Raw genomic sequence first — 17,958 nt, 5'->3', positions numbered from 1 at the left:
AATAGTACACAAAATGGCATATAGGCAACGGTAACCCAAAAAGGTTTGTCTCGATATCCGGGAAAGAAAATGTGGTATTATCTAAGAACAACATAACTGTAGTATAACGACATATTATAAGTTAGTTTTACTTAATTAAAATGAATTCTCCACACATGTAACTTTATCACACATAACCCCCATATTAGAAGATATACGGAACCGTTCTTGGGCAAAACAAATATAATTTTCATCGGGTTATCCAAATAGCAGATACATCCGGATGTTTTAGGCTTTGAATGTTTCGGGAAATTAGCGATCGCTTCAGGTGAAGCCAGTTGATTTGAAACGATCTGGAACTCGGCAACTTTTCGCGGCGCTGAAACCGGATCCTTGTTTATTTGAAATTATGATGAAGGAAAGGTCATTGACTAAGTGTTGGGTAATTTTTAATGCTGCTTTTATTTACAGGTTAAAATAATAATACAAATTAATTAAAGTTTGCCTAGAAGAAATTGCTGCATATTACAGGATTCTGATCGACCCATTTTAGATAAAAGTAATGAAGTAGAAAAACAACAAGAAAATCCTTATCATTACAATATCTCGCTAGCATTTTTCCTACAAGACTAGGTAAATGGATGAGTCCATTGGGTTTTTTGAAGATATGAGAAGGTTTTTTGCCGTGACGTGGCAAACCACGTCACGTGCCTCCGATGGCATGAACTACTACGCCGGAGCTACAAGAAGAAATGTCGTGATTCTACTAAAAGATTTTATGTGCTGTAGCTGTAGCAATGAAATTGATGTCAGTAGAGATTAGAGGCTGGTTGGAAGCCGAAGAAATGGATTCTGGTAGGGCTCTAGATAGACCATCATCGATAGAGAAATTGGTCGGTGTACTGCAGAACGGCAGAAGGCAAGAGGGAAACCACTGCTCTATTTTTTCCTAAAAAGTAGCATGGAGGATGCTACACCGACAAGAGCGTGGCTCTTAAATTAGTGGTGATGACTGCAAAACGGATGGCGATTGGGCCACCGTTCTACACGCCCTGTTTGTGGAGTAATGAAGACGGTTGGCGATTACTCCACCGACAAGAGAGTAGCTCTTAAATAATGAGAGAGCTATTACGGATCATCAACAAAATATATTTTTAGAAAAGTATGAAATGTTATTTCCCAATCGTTAAGGAAGTCTTTAAACCGATCTAAAATTCTCACAAACGTCGTGACAGATGCTGATAAACGATTTCCCTGTATTTTCTTGTCGAAAGTTTTCACTTTCCTTAAGTGCTTTGTCAGTTTAGAAGCGACGAGAGGAGTCCTGTCGGGCCGTAAAGTAAGTTCGTTGTCGTCACCGAACTGTACAAGCATTTAGTCCCACGTGCCCGTACCGCTATGACTCACCGCCCACCAACCGACGATAAACCATTACCATCCATTACGCCCCGTATATCACACAAAACGTAAACCCGACGGACGCTAGAAAACTAAAACCCGGAAAAGTCCGGAGCTCCCGCGAAATTGAATTAAACAAACCGCCTGTCCGCGTCATAAATATGTAGACGCTTATTAATATTTATATTGTGAACTTGCTCAGAGCTGACTAAGAAAAATGGGTGGTTTTACACGCGTCTCGGGACCAGCCTCAGACATCGGCAGCGGAGTAACGTTCTGGGGGAAAAATACAAAATGAACTGCTCCTCAGAGGTTTTAACGCGCATGTCAATCGTACGTCGGCGATATTAGAAATGGTAAATTCTAAGCATTCCATTAAAGACAAGCGACGAGGGAATATTGTTTCAGACAGTTATCAGAATTATAAAAGCATTATTTAATATTTGTATTCAGTAATAGTTTACATATATATTGTAATTTCCATGCATAGGCATCTGATGTTGAGTTCCATACAAACCACCGCTGACTATTATTAGATAGAAAAGAATCGAACGACGTAATATCATAATAGCATTATTTGGTATATTTCATATCCTTCTAGTTTAAAGAAATTAATCATTACCAAACACAAGATTAGAAAAAAAGTTTTGGAGTAAAATGAAAAACGACAAAGGTTCGCCTCATTTGGTCTCACGTAACTTGCCTTTTACCTTTCGCATCGGCTCCACGGGTTCTAAGAAGGGTTTTACTTACAGTTTCAAGGCTTCTTAAGCCTTCAAGTTTTAAAAACCTTCGCCGGACGACGGCGGGCCTCGAGAGTTGTGAGAAAAGGATGCTTTCTTGGTATATTCGAGATTAATTCGTGTTGTTCGAGTTCCGAGCGGAGATGCAAGTTTGTTCTTTTGTGAGGACTGCTTGAGTTTATTTCTTGGTCTTTGATTTATTTTCTTTTATAAGGCTCATCATACAGGTTTTCTTGGAAGTATGAGGCGAGTTCGCTTTGTTTAACCTCTTACGGGGAATGTTAAATACTCTCATGGGGACCTTAGTAAGATCTTATGGCACATTTCCATTGCGAGTGTTAGGTGTATGAATAATTTATTGTTGAGGTGGGTACGGCTCTGTCAACCCTAATAGGGACAACAGGGGCTACAGTTCACACAGTCACGGGGATTAATATGTGTTACACTGTAATATCTATTACTTATGCGGCGCACAGCAGCGCAATTATTTTAATGTCTGTAGTTAAGACATTACAGTAGTTGGCACTGCTACAGTTAGTGAACATTATGCTTAGTTAGTGCAACAACTATCTAAGTCGTGATCAGCTGACTGACTGCGTTGTTTGTTTTGTTGTGAGTTCCTAGTTGGACTTACACTTGATATCCCAATAGCAGCAAAGCACAAGTAATAACTTGTGAGAGATAAATCTGTTGATACTACTGGAAATATCACTAGAAAAAATTTAGTATCGTCTCTATTGGTCTGTGTTTTGTTATTATTTTCAGTTCCATACTTTTGCGACGGAAAATTTCTCAGTATTCGTTACGATGTCACTAGTACTCAGTATAGTATAAACTGGTTAGGTAAACTGACCCTGACAATGACCGTTTTTTGTATGCGTAGCGGAACAGCCCCGACGGCGCGGCTCCATCATGCAGGATACAGACACGGGTCGCTGGCCGCCTCCCGAGGATACTCCGGATCAGTATTATTGAATCGCGCGATATTTAATCAGTGAGTGTGTTCGGATGCCGCACTGCTGCCGCGCTGCGCCCTCTCGGGACCACGCGTTTGATGAGATAACTGAATGTAGTGCGGACGCGGACTTTATTTTTGTTGTAGGTTATTGTATTCCTTGTTGAACACAAACAATAGTAGAAGCTAAATAAATAGTAAGTAAGTGAGTTTACATAAAACACAAACATAAATACTCGTAGCCTATATACGTACATCCCACTGCTGGGTACCACCCTCCCCTCGATCAACCGGAAGGGACAAGGAGCATACTCCACCAGTCCACCACGTCGTTTTACTGCAGGTTGGGAGAAAGTCAGTTTAGGGAAAATAACATATTAAGTGAACACATATCTTTCATTAAATCTTGCTTGGAGGAAATTATAAGGTTTTAAGCAGAAAGACACACACAGAGTCGAGACACCATATAGGCATATATAATGTTTATTTTTAAAAGATTTAGTTCTTTTCTGTACCTTTTATATTTTAGCAGGGCTGTCACGTAGCCATGGGCTTGTGGGTTTTGTTTCAATGACATTTATCTCCAGCCTGACTCATTTGTACGCAGCATTATATATTCAACCGAAAATTTTACAAAAATAAAAAAATACAACCAAATAGTTTTGCAACTAGGTAGGTATGTAGATCACTTTGATGATATCTAAAAACAATTTATTTCTTCATTAGCACTACGATAAAGAAAACTAACCCCTAAAATTACTTTGTATCTTTTCTCGATAATCTTATTTCAAATAATCCTCTTAAGTTCAGCCATCTTAATCGATCGCAGAGTCGGAAAATAAAATTTTAAAAATACTCAAGAGCTATTTGATTCAGATTTCTTTTTGTTGTAGAGAACTTTGCGAGTCTGCCCCACTGCTCCAGTTGTGAGGAAACTTCCAAGAAATGTTCTCTGACGTCTTTTTGGGTCGGTACTTAGATAAAAAGACCCAAAAGCATACAATATTCATAATTATGTTTGATGAGGGTCGCACTAAACGAAACAAAAATTGCATTTAGTTTGCTGTCAGCAAATCATCCTATACATCGTTTGCATAGATAATAAATCAAATATAATTATAATAAGAAAAAAGAAATAATGATAATGGAATTCCATAGTCTCTGCTTGCCCCGGTGGGAAATAGGCCTGAGTTTATGTACGGGTGTATTTATAGATAACAAATCCTGTTAAAAAGGACATTTGGACTTGACTCACTACATGCAACAGCAATACATATTAAAATGCTGAAGTTTATTTTCTGATAACTTGTAGGTCAAGATCAACACAGGCAAACTCCGTTAGGAATTCCAAGAGGAAGTCTATGTTCGTACTAATATTTATGTAAATAAAGTTAAGTGTTTCCTGTGTCTTGTGTATTGAGCAGGCAGTGTCGGTCACTGCCCGAGAGGAAGCCTTCTAACTGCTGTCTGCCTTGCCAGCTCTCGTGTCTCGTAAGCCTCTTTATGGGCCACTGAGATGTAATACATACATAAACCCACGCCTATTTCCTACCGGGTTAAGCAGATGCTATGGAATTCCATTTGCTTCGATCCTTACACACTTCTCTTCCTCCTCCACATTCATCAATCGTTTCATACACGCACGCCGGTTCAGAGTAGATCGTACCCAACCTTTTCTAAGGACATGCCTGTCTGATGAATCTAAACTTGCCAATGTGATTTTCAGTATAACAAGTTTCACGCTAGCTGTACCTACATCTATTCTATAAGAGTTCATCTATAAGAGCATGCTTGCTACAGTGGCCACTAGAAGGGAGGCAGCCTACAGGCCACCAGCCAGATGGTTCGATAACCTTATTAAGTCGGCTGCTAGACAATTAATGACATACGCATAGTCTAAATGAAACAGCAGACCAATGTGGAAACTGAATCAAGTTGTCCAGTATTAAAAATAAAATATATTATTTATATTAAATAAGTTCTTAGCGCTGAGCAGAATGAATGTCTCATTTCTTCCTGATGCAATAAAAGTTAAAGAAAATTTGACACGTATTTAGAATTTACAATTTCCTTCTTCTTATTATAGTATCGATGGCAAATCATATTTCTATATCTTCAAATTTTACTTGAGACTTACCTGTCCTATCAGGGGCTTTAGGCTTCTTGAACAATTAATGAAAATAGCTAGCCTGAAATAATTAGCCAAGTTGCAAACTTACAACGCAACTTGGCTAATTATCAAGAAGCGTCAGCTATTACGGAGGTATAACAGAGTCACACAAGAAAGCTTCTTTAGATTTCGTCCGCTTTAGATTTTCCAATGTATATCATTTCATCTCTTCGCTAGCCTGTGGCATCGACCAGTGGTCTAGCTACACTCTAGCTGTATAGAAACCTATAAACATCCTTGTGTTTGCAGTCGCAACTCACTTCCCCGCAAACCTCTCACTGTCCACTTTATCACATTTACAGTACCTTTGTGTCCGCTCCTTGGAAAATGCACTTTAATAAAGGTTTACAGTGGTATATCCTCACACGGACTGGGTAAAAACGAAATCTGACAATGCACGCTAACTTATATCGGACGACTTAGATATGACGGCATCTGTGTAGTATACTTTAAAATATGTAAAACAAAAACTGTTAACTAGTTTGTAGGTATGGTCACGAGCATTAATATGTATACACTTTGGTACCATGTCACATTAACTTTTTGACAAATTGAACTGTAAGTCTCACTAAATGTCAAATATGTTAGTGCGACAGAGTCCTAAAGTGGGTACATTATATTGCTCATGAATGTACTTAGTACAGATTTTTTATGCTCGATCAGTGAATGACAAGAGCAAGAATATTCCGTTGTCAATAATAGAACACTTGCGGTATCTAAATAATCTGAAATACATATTTTTCTAATCTAATCTAATCTAATCTAGCCTACAAGATCCCACTGCTGGGCAAAGGCCTCCCCTTCCTCCAAGACATACCTTCCTGGGTACATATTTTTAAGCCAAGAAAATAAAATACCTGTATTAATATTGTTATTTATTATAAATCTAAGGTAATAAAGAGCCGTTCAAATTCGGCACAGGCCTCAGCCAATGACTGTCAAATTTGTTTTCGAATTCATATTTGGATCATAAATGATTATCACGTGCTCAGCGGTGAAGGAAAACATCCTGAGGAAACCCACATTCCCGAGAAATTTTCGGAGGTATGTGCCCTATCTGTATTGGGCTGGTTTTCCCTTCACGGGTTGGAAGGTCAGACAGGCAGTCGCTTCTGTAAAAAGCCGGAACTGTCAAATCTTAGGTAAGCGGAAATGCTAGGGAGATGATAAATCTAAGGTAAAGATATTTTAAAGACTTGTAGGTCTACCTACCTCTGAAAGAAACAACAGACATCATGTTATATACTACAGAGATGAAGATTAGAAATTGAACTACTAATGATTACACTCAAGGATAAGCTATTAAATTCCAGATAGATTGAAACAAAGCGTCTGAAGATGGGAACAGCTTTACGAGTATTGTCTCATTTGGTGTTGTAAAAATAGTGGCCGAGATTAGAGGAATTAATCTCAGCTATAAACAAAATGGAAACGTCGTGTATCGGGATAACAGACAATCGTAAATCCGTTTCTAAAGCTTCGTACACATGAAGACAAGCGTTTTAATTGGTTTAGTTTTGAATTTCATTCCTGCTGGAATTTCTTTGAAAGAGAGAAAGAACAGTGATCCGTCTGCTGGGTATAGGTCTGCGATATGATTATTGTACTCTTCTCGACTTTGCATATTGGTACATTATTATAAATATAATAATAATACGGCGCCAAAAAGCCCCCCCAAGCCCCATAAGTGCCCCTGGATCACAAATAACAGAGTAAGGCACGTTATTTTAATACCTTTTTTTTTGACGTGACTTATTGTAGATGTGCCGCAGATGGCATTAACTACTTGGCCGGACAAATGGGAAGCGCTGAAGGCTCTCACCCGGTACAACGTTTAAGACAACAGGCCTGAGGGTGCCCAGTTGGGCGCGAACCTCGGCTCAGGGCGTCGTCTGAGAGGAAAAATATTTGAAAGAATTAATCGACCCTAGTGGGTCGATAGCGATAAGCGCTAAATGAGGGAAATCGTCGACCACGCCGGCAGGGTCGGTACGGGGCCAGTTATTTTAATACCTAAATCCCCATTGTATAACTAACTTGTCAGGAAATACTAATATTACAAATGGGAATGTGTGTGTGTGTCTGTTTGTATGTCCGTCTTTCACTGCAAAACTGAACGATGAATTGACGTGATTTTTTAAGTGGAGATAGTTGAAAGGATGGAGAGTGACATAAGCTATATTTAGTCTCTTTCTCACCCCCCACTTTCCTTAAATGGGGGGTGTAAATTTGTATAGAGCATACAGCAATTTTGAAGGTAGAAAGTTAAAAATTGGTACGCGAACTATTTGTGACTAACAAAAAATACATCATTTTTTGTGGAAATCTGCCCCCAACCCCGTCAAAGAGGGGGTAAAACTTTATAAGGGACTTTCCGCAGTTTTCAAGGTAGGAAGCAAAATATATTTTTCGCTTATTTTTTCTCCATTAATGAAAGTCCCTAACGCAGTTTGTAAACGCCAAGAATTAGTAAATCTAAATAAACTAATAATAGCGAAATTTGCATATGATTGGGAACGTTCACCTTTATGCTAATGTAGCCTTCATGCCTTTTCGCGGAACACCTTAACTATTTACCGAAATCTTTAATAATACATGAGGTCCAAGGGTAGAATTACGTTTGAGGGTCACTACTAGTACAATTATGGTTACTATTTACTTCAAAGTATATAAGTACTTGCAGTTGCAAATTCACCTGTTGAGATCTAAGTTTTCTCTCAGAATAAAAGTATTCAAGAAACGAAATTAAATACTAAGTTAGAACATTCTAAGTCAGACATTTCCCAAAAGTTCGACATTGATAACTCGCCTGAGGTTCTAAAGCAGTGTCCTAAGTTTTTCATTTAACAGAACTCGTGAGAAAAGGAACAAAATATAATAATAATAATCCTGAAATAAGTACGTATTCAATTCTAGGTTAGTGAGTATGGTTCCCAATCGCATGTATGTTGTTGTTGATTCCATTATGGGCAGCGGTCGTTGGCGCTAGACGTCGCTAGAGGGCGCTGTGTCGGCGCCATAAACCCCGCGACTGCTCTGGCCATCTCGCCACACTACTTTATGACACTCCACAAATGGGTCATGGGAAAACCTTATTTGAATTTTTTGCCGTTGCTTATGTATACGTTTTTGTCAGCATTGCTTAGCGTGGCGGGAGACATAAAGTGTTTTCATTGCCGTTTGGTTTGTGCAAACACATATTCCACATTTTGAACAAATTAAAATATTTTTTAAAGACATTCAGTAGGTATAACGTCAAAATAATTTTGATATGAAAAATAAAACAGTTTATCAAACAAAAAAAAAAAAAAAAAAAACAATAGTCGTCCGGCTGTGGTTAACGCCATCTGGTGTAAAACTACAGTAACAGACTTTCTAAAACAAATGTCAATATAATTGATCGTCACTTACCAATGTCGTCCGTTGTTGCAGGTACAACTCGAAGCTGACGACCCTGGCGCTGCCGTCGGCGATCTTCGAGCCCAAGTTCCGAGGGTCGGTGCGCAACCTGGTGTACTCCGACGGGCCAGGCCAGCCGCCCCGCCGGCAGGAGCTGAGGCACTCCCGGGACCTGAAAGTAAGTAAAGTTACAATTACTATATAGGTGATGTGACAGATCCAATACATCGTATAGGCGCCATAACGGCTCGGTGGTGCAACGGTTAACACGCTCGTTTCTGCCTCACAAGAGCTGGGGCTGAAAGTCAGAATCTCAATATCAAAGTCACAAATCAAAAGTTTTGATCTTTTTTTTTCTGAGTTTCTTTCTTTTAGACATTTATTTATTTACATTTATTTATTGTAGATTTGCCGCAAATGGTATTAACTACTTGGCCGGACGCGTTTCTGTCTTCTGTACGTAGGTATTAGTGGGCGCGGCACACGCTGACGGTGCACCTCGTGACTCGAATGTTGTCCCTACAATTTAATTATCCACGTTGCCGAAAACGTGCTCTATAAAAAAATATTTCATATAACCTAGGTACCTTACTATGCACTATTATATGTGCTTGTACTTATATCTTTCATTCTAGTTATATCTGTTACAAAGCATGTAAAAACACAGCACAAATATTTATTAAGAACCTTGGTACCCAATATCTTTTCCTTTTCTTTCATAATGTTTTGCGCAACTTTCTTTATTAACAACTAGCTTTTGCCCGCGACTTCGTCCGCGTGGCGTGTTATATAAGAGAGAGATCTTTGTGTGTGTGGGAGTGCATACTTATGCAGTTTAGATTTTTTCATAAGTACATTTTTTTTTCCCAATAACTCCCATTTTTCAAAATACAGCCAAAAATAAACTTTATATTTACTAAGGTATACATGCGTGCTAGATTGAATCAATTGATTGAATTGTTTTTTTTTTAAATTGATTGTTCATTGAGTTTTAATTTTAATACACACTTCCTCTCTTCCCTTCAACGTTGCTGTGCCCTATAGGGTCCATGTTTTAGTTCCTATGCCTATGTAACACCCTATTGTACTACATGGAATGCAATAAATAATTTAATTGAATTGAAAATATCTATCTTACGCGGTTTCGATTTTTTCATACAAATGTTTTTTTCCCACTAACTCCCGTTTCCGTGGGAATTTTGCAATATCCTGTTGCAACTAAGCTTTAAGTTAACTAAGGTACCTGCATGCCAAATTTCAAGCGTCTAACTTAAGCGGTTTAGATTTTTCATACAAAAAGATTTTCCCGCTAATTTCCGTTCCCGTGGGAATTCCGGGAATTCCTTTCTTAGTGCACCTCTACGGTACCTAAGCTATGTCCCTTCCAAATTTCAAATGCCTACGTTTAGCCGTTCAGGCTATGCGTTGATATATGTCAGTCACTGAGTCAGTCAGTTTCTCCTTTTATTTAGATTTGTTTTTTTCATACAAATGTTTTTTCCCGCTAACTACCGTTCCCGTGGGAATTTTGTAATATCCTGTTGCAACTAAGCTTTAAGTTTACTAAAGTACCTGCATGCCAAATTTCAAACGTCTAACTTGAGTGGTTTAGATTTTTCATACAAAAGGATTTTCCCGTTAATTCGCGTTCCCGTGGGAATTTGGGAATTCCTTTCTTAGTGCACCTCCACGGTACCTAAGGTACCTGCATGACAAATTTCAAAGGTCTAACTTGAGTGGTTTAGATTTTTCATACAAAAGGATTTTCCCGCTAATTCCCGTTCTCGTGGGAATTTCGGGAATTCCTTTCTTAGTGCACCACTACGGTACTTAAGGTATCTGCATGCCAAATTTCAAACGTCTAACTTGAGTGGTTTAGATTTTTCATACAAAAGGATTTTCCCGCTAATTCCCGTTCCCGTGAGAATTTTGGGAATTCCTTTCTTAGTGCACCTCTACGGTACTTAAGGTACTTGCATGCCAAATTTCAATTGTCTAACTTGAGTGGTTTAGATTTTTCATACAAAAGGATTTTCCCGCTAATTCCCGTTCCCGTGAGAATTTTGGGAATTCCTTTCTTAGTGCACCTCTACGGTACTTAAGGTACTTGCATGCCAAATTTCAATTGTCTAACTTGAGTGGTTTAGATTTTTCATACAAAAGGATTTTCCCGCTAACTACCGTTCCCGTGGGAATTTTGTAATATCCTGTTGCAACTAAGCTTTAAGTTTACTAAAGTACCTGCATGCCAAATTTCAAACGTCTAACTTGAGTGGTTTAGATTTTTCATACAAAAGGATTTTCCCGTTAATTCGCGTTCCCGTGGGAATTTCGGGAATTCCTTTCTTAGTGCACCTCCACGGTACCTAAGGTACCTGCATGACAAATTTCAAAGGTCTAGCTTGAGTGGTTTAGATTTTTCATACAAAAGGATTTTCCCGCTAATTCCCGTTCCCGTGAGAATTTTGGGAATTCCTTTCTTAGTGCACCTCTACGGTACTTAAGGTACCTGCATGCCAAATTTCAATTGTCTAACTTGAGTGGTTTAGATTTTTCATACAAAAGGATTTTCCCGCTAATTCCCGTTCTCGTGGGAATTTCGGGAATTCCTTTCTTAGTACACCTCTACGGTATCTAAGGTACCTGCATGCCAAATTTCAATTGTCTAACTTGAGTGGTTTAGATTTTTCATACAAAAGGATTTTCCCGCTAATTCCCGTTCCCGTAGGATTTTCGGGAATTCCTTTCTTAGTATACCTCTACGGTATCTAAGGTACCTGCATGCCAAATTTCAAACGTCTAACTTGAGTGGTTTAGATTTTTCATACAAAAGAATTTCCCTTCACTACTCTGCTCCTATTGATTGTAGCGTGATGAAAAGTATACTATAACCTGTCCAGGAGTGTGAAGAATAATTGTACCAAGTTTCATTAAAATCCGTCCAGTAGTTTTTGTTTCTATAAGGAACATACAGACAGACAGACAGACAGACAGACAGACAGACAGACAAAAATTTTACTGATTGCATTTTTGGCATCAGTATTGACCACTTATCACCCCCTGATAGTTATTTTGAAAAAATATTTAATGTACAGAATTGACCTCTCTACAGATTTATTATAAGTATAGATTTAACCTTGCGTGTTATACCGAGTAGAGTACTGAATACCTATACTATATGCTTTGAGATATTTTCTCGTCATGCAGTACAGTCGACTTCATAAAGGAGACAAGGCCCATATCTTTATAATTTATGTCTTATGTAAATCAATAATATTTTTTAATACTTATTAGATTAAAATGATCGAATGTTTAATTTTCAGAAAAGTGACGAGTTTAAAATGAAATGTCTCGAAATAGAATCAATTACGTTGGAAGTGCCCGGGATATTTATATAATTAATTCGTTCAAATACAGAGTTATTTCCAAATTGACGTTTACTAAAAACAGGTCCATATTTCCATTTGTTTTTATGCAGCTGTTATAAATCGAAATAACTGGATCGTAAATATCGTTAGGTTTTTTAGGTGTCACAACTAAATTAAATAAATGAACTGGTTCCATATTTTTTTCTGTAAAAATAGTGTTCCATTTTGGTTAATGTTACTTCGTATTAATAAATATCATAAGAGTTATAGATTTTGAACAAACCATGGATAAGGAACTTAGTGTCATCTCGCCATGTTTGGAACCTGAACTACTACCAAATATGTATAAGGAAACGCCCTGTAACTTTCAGCTAAATAAAGCGGTACACGGACCTTGTTTTCAATGGCAGCCAGTTTACGAGGCGCGTATAAATTTAAATTCCGAGCATTTTACAATATTTCATAAACATCTCAATTTTCCGCGTCCCGGTACGTCGTCTCTTCAAATACCTTCGTCATGATTCTCAACCTTATTTCGAAGCCTCTAAAGTTCTTTCAGACCTTGTACTGAGCAATTCAGTAAATCCAAGCAAGAAATTCCACCGTGCGTCGTTTCAACCCTAACATTGCAACGTACAAACTAAGGCAGTCAGCGGATGAACGATTTTATTAACAGCTTAAAAATAGCAGCAGGCTTTACACAATCGGCTTAAGATTTCGAAACAATTTCTAACTGTGCAAAAGAAAAGAATACTTAAAGAAAAAGTAAATGAATTAGGACAATGCATCTAATTTGTATTCTTCAAAGAAAGATGAAGATTTTGTAAATAAATCCCTGTGTCCAATTGAATTGTTTTAAGTCGTGTATCCGTCTGTATAAGCCTGTACCTCCGGCTAATGTTGTGACAGTCGGCTCCACGTGTGTGTCGCTAGGGACTTGCACCCGTGACTATGATATCTCGGCCGTTCCTCCGACTATAAATCAAAGCGAGCGGCGGCGCCTGGCGGCTGCGCGGGCCGGCCGCGGTCGTGGGCAAATAACGCCCTAATGCGTTCCAGTAAAAACTGAGGGTTAGCTCCAAGTGATTTGAATTTGTATTTCCGAGGATATTCACGGAATCGTTTAGAGTTTGCGAATTGTGAGTGCGCGTTTTCTTCGCAATCGAGATTCCTTCGCTGATTGTGAAGAAACAGGGTCGTTAACTTTTCGACTGTTCTGCATTATTCCCTCACAGACCATTGAAATCTTTTCGTTTCTGGCTGAAATTGTTGCTGGATTAATCTGAACGGTCGGACGGAATCTTCATTCGAGTGCATATTTGAGTGCAGCCAGCCTCTATAAACCCCTCCGGATCCAGTTCAGGCTACTGGAGCAGAAAATAACTGTGTAAAGGTCGTGAGACGGTTTCGATGCTCCGATCCGAATGTAGTAGAGGTCAAAACGGCAGCTATGTTTAGCGTGCCATTTCAACCGACCCTCAGGTGAGATGAGACCCTCAGGTATTAATTTAATCATCAAAATAGAAGTCTCAAACAACTAGGATTTTCCGTTAGATGAAAAGGAATTTTAAAATATTTGATATTTATATCGATAAAGGACTAGATAGTTTTAGCAATGAAAAGACGTTCATTAGTAGATCTGAAACTTCTTACCACATTTGTTTGCTACTTAGATAGAGAATATCATAACCATGAAACGATAGTAAATTTTTTCTTCAAATTATATCAGTAATTTAGTCTAGACGTTGCACCGCTGGAGCTGTAGAAGTTATTTCTGAAGAAGAGCAAATGGATAACAATAATTCTCATTTAGTAGACGTGATAAATCTGTCGATGGGTCGTTCACCCGAGCCCGCCACCGCTGATTGCCAGTTGAAAAGCGTACTATCAAGGGCAGCGCAGCGTTAAATCCGATGCCTGGAATTGATAGATTTGTATCGTCGAACGAGTTGGAAATAAATTCCAAACGTCAACAACAGTTTCAACCCTTTCGTCGATTTCCGCCATACCTCTTCGGGTGTCCGGAACTTATATTTCGTAGAAAGTGACATTGTATTTTATTTGTTACTTTGTCAAAATATCCGTCTATATTCACTCAAACAAGTAATCTGTGTGATTTCCTTCACGTTGGGTGGCTTACATTTTACGCGTATGAATTTTATACGGGTATTTGGATACAGTATCCTTTTCTCGTTAGAGCAGAAATGATTTTGGTCACTTCTTCTTGTTTGAAGTTTTGGCTCAGTATACACAGTAAAGGGAAGGAGTAGGTAGGTAGTGATAAATCTCAGTTCAATGGCTCTGCCGTACCCCGCCCCCCCTCGGGTCCACGTTCCACGCTCGTTGCTAAGCACAGTAGATTGTCTTTTGTTTATCACAAATAAATAAATGTCAACAACTTTGCAAAATATTGGAGGACTTTAATAAAGTTTCTCCTTTTGTAACACCTAAGTCCAATTCGTTATTTTCGTTTGTCAAACTTTTTGCCACCCGGGCAAATTCTAACAACTTTCTGTTTTTGACAAAAGTTTCATTGTAAATATTTTATTGTTCCAGCGACGCTGTTAGACATCTAGCTGTTTTGCAATTACTCTAGAGTTTAATAATGACAGTTTTAAATTATCATAATGTTTCAGGCAATTTTGTGAAACACAAATTATATTGGCTACAAAAGCTTGTCACGATTCAATACAAAGGTAATGTAAGATTTTTCTGTATGCATTAATAGTGACGTCACATTTCTCCCTTCGAAACTTGTAAAGACCCTATTGTTTGCAGCGAAACACTAATGCAGGCTTTATTAAGAAGCGCGGTCACGGAAGCTTAAAAAAGGTACCTGTGAAACTTTACAAATTTCACTTGACCCCTGACATTTTCTACTTTGCTCATTTCCTCAAGGTCAGTGCGGGCGTTGGAAGGTTCACGGTTAAGTGGCTATGTAATGCTGCAAGTCATCTGGAGGGAGGAAAATGTTGACAAAGCAGAACAATCGTTTTTGTGCCCAAGTGACTTTAATTTTAGTCAGTTCAGGAAGCGAGCGCTGAAAAAAAATTGAGGTGAGGCCATTCCGACGCGGATACTGAATTAGGGAAACTTTTGCAAGTTGTATTTTTCTAATGAAACTTGTTTCAAAAAAGAAACAGTTAGATAAGCGTATTAAAGCAGATCTGTTTTGTTTTTATCAAGGACAAGCAGAAAGGCCGGATTTCATTAAGTACATTATGAACTTGAACATCGCACTGTAATGTTGGCGCCGTGGCAAAAAAAATAGATAAAATTTTCATAACTGTTAAAAGCAAGAAAACATTCGTTTGTATTTAATTTCATTAGGCCTGAAGTAAAGAAGTAATTAATTACCGTAGAATGGAAACAGATGGAATGACGTCAGAAACAAAAGGGATTCGCGGCTGTTTATAATTTTGCCATATTTCTGCTGAAAATATTTTTTCACACGATTTATAGCTATTCAGTTTATTGAGGTTCTAGATTCTAAAAATATAACGTAACGCCATGCACTAAATGTAATGTGTTGGTGAAGTAACGACTTTCTTCTAATCCGTGCACTGAACTCTCAAAGGACCTAAAGTTACCTAACCTGCCGTGACATAGCTCATTTGAGCTTGTATCACAGTTATATCTCTGCGACTGTGCCCATTACTGAGCTCTTGCCGTATCTTTGGTGACACTCCAGTGCTTCTTCCGGTCACTTTTGTAGAAAAGCGTTGATCGGGCTCAATTTCCACTGGAGTTGTCGTTTATAATACGTCCGCTACGCCCGCAACGGATCAAAAGAAACAGTTTTATCCAATTGAGACTTCCAACAAACTTGTTAGAGATCCTATTCCGCGCTCGAACTGCGAAAGGTAAATTTTCACTCAATCCTCTCACGAACACGAAAGGACGTAATATCAAAAATTTAAAATTGCTCCGTGTTCCAATATCGGAGTTCCGTCTAGATTTATGTCCCGCGCGTGATTTGTCTCCTTAAGTAGCGGGACGCGCGAGGAGGGAGGGACGGGACCCGCGGGACAGGACGACTGCGGGACGGGACGCCCGTCATTTTATGAAAATATCCTCCGCACTGACAGTTGGAGGACAGAGGAAAGAGGACGTCGCTAATGGGAGGTTGTCGACTCGATAATACTGCGGAAATTAGGCGGCGGTAGGTGAGGCGGCGTATCAGGTATCCTTAATGTGTAGGCTGAACTCTGCTCAAGTTGCTATCGTAATAGCCTTACTTATTATGGCCATATAACGATCCTTCTTAATTGACTGCTTAGTAAACGGGGGACCTAATAGAGTTTACTCGTAGTTTGATTATAATTCTTCATATCAGCTTCATAAGGAATACTAGGAATACAGCTTCATAGGATATACATTATCCTAATGGTTTTATATGTATTATTATTGGTAGGTAAGAATAATATTATTGAAACAAGCAGAAGGTACAGATAAGAGTTATTTAATGTAAATTAGCATGATAACTAATAAATTCAGACTTGAATATTGTAGATTTTCTGTAATAAAGCTTTTTACCAATAATAACACAGAAGTTTGAAATGCTGATAAAATATTTATTCATAATATACGTATAACAGCAAACTGTAGCAGGAATCCATTAAAGTTATTTTGTTTTAATGCTTTGAATTTTCCAGCGACTTTCTAAATCTAAAACAGTGGAGGTAAATTAAAATAGCTATCGTAATATTCCGCAGTAAGTCTATAGACGTAATATGGCTCGACACGCAACCCGGCTCGCGAATCTGACGCCCACGACCACTTACCTACTAGGTATACTTCATGATATAAATATTGTACTATGCATGGCTTTCTGCTGAAAGAAGTAACATTCTATTTCCTGATAACGGCTCTCGGCAATCATCGTATTTCCGAATACAAACGAATGCTAATCTCCTTGTAGGTCAAAGATAAATTATGAAATTCTGCTTACTAAATAAAGACAGATCTAAAACTAATGAAAAACATTTCATTTTTTCTTTTTAACTTTTTTATAAATTTATTCAAGAAAAACGTAATACTAAGTGCGTCATTATATCACGTTTTTCTACGTTACAGTGGGCTTTTTTATACAAATGTCATAATAATTACGCTCCACTATCAAAATGTATGCAGCTGTATAAACGCTACGTCGCCGGTGTCAACTGCATACATTTATTGAGATAGGAATCTTAGTCGACTATTACAATTCCTCGCATTGTATAGTTTATTTTTACTCCCGATTCTGTAGAGAAGTGTTAGACGTAATAATGTAAACATAACCTAAGTCGGGGTAGTCAGCAGTACATCTATCGCAAGATGAATTAAGTACCCACACCTCACCGAGCTTTCTGCTAGACCAACGCGATAATGTGAACAGTATTATAGTAAAATTATAATAAGATTGGTGTAATAACCTAGGCATATTATACAGATTAGAATGTTCGATAGCAACATTGGCTGAACTAGCTCGTAGGGGGCGTGGGGTGAAATGTGCCCCATCAAAAAGCCATTAAACAGCCAACGCCATTTAATCTCGGTGCATAGTCGCTGGGAGTGGGGATTTTTGAGCATTGTGTACTGTGCAGGTTGGTAATGGACTTGCGCTTGTGATGTTTGGTGGAGGTTGTTGGCCGGTGAGAAGCCATAGATACACTGTATATACAATACACGCTTTTATGTAGCCACTATTGAATTGTGGCAGATATTCGATTGTAGGAAAGAGCTATTAGAATTATTCCAACTAAAAACTAATCATGTCAAATTATTAATATCAACTCCACAGATTTGTTCCGTTTTTTTACTCGAATTAATTATTTCACTCAAAAATCATTCGAATATCGAATTATCATTCGAATGAAAATTAATGATTCAAATACTTACTACGTCGAATAATTTGTTTGTATTTGCCCATCACTATGTGTCACGTTGGAACAGAATACTTACATA

General features: G+C 38.3%; 1 protein-coding gene across 1 annotated transcript in view; it reads left to right on the top strand.

Moving 5' to 3' along the window:
* The window catches only part of LOC126374898 (neurexin-1-like), a 198,901-nt gene that overhangs the window by 68,401 nt on the left and 112,542 nt on the right, over positions 1–17,958 (top strand). Inside the window, exon 4 of the mRNA XM_050021673.1 lies at positions 8,678–8,822. Coding sequence (XP_049877630.1) covers positions 8,678–8,822 — 145 coding nt within the window. The remainder of the gene's footprint in view (positions 1–8,677; positions 8,823–17,958) is intronic.

This window comes from Pectinophora gossypiella, chromosome 18, assembly GCF_024362695.1.
Source record: "Pectinophora gossypiella chromosome 18, ilPecGoss1.1, whole genome shotgun sequence".
Lineage (NCBI taxonomy): Eukaryota > Metazoa > Arthropoda > Insecta > Lepidoptera > Gelechiidae > Pectinophora > Pectinophora gossypiella.
This window is presented reverse-complemented; position numbering and strand designations above follow the sequence as displayed.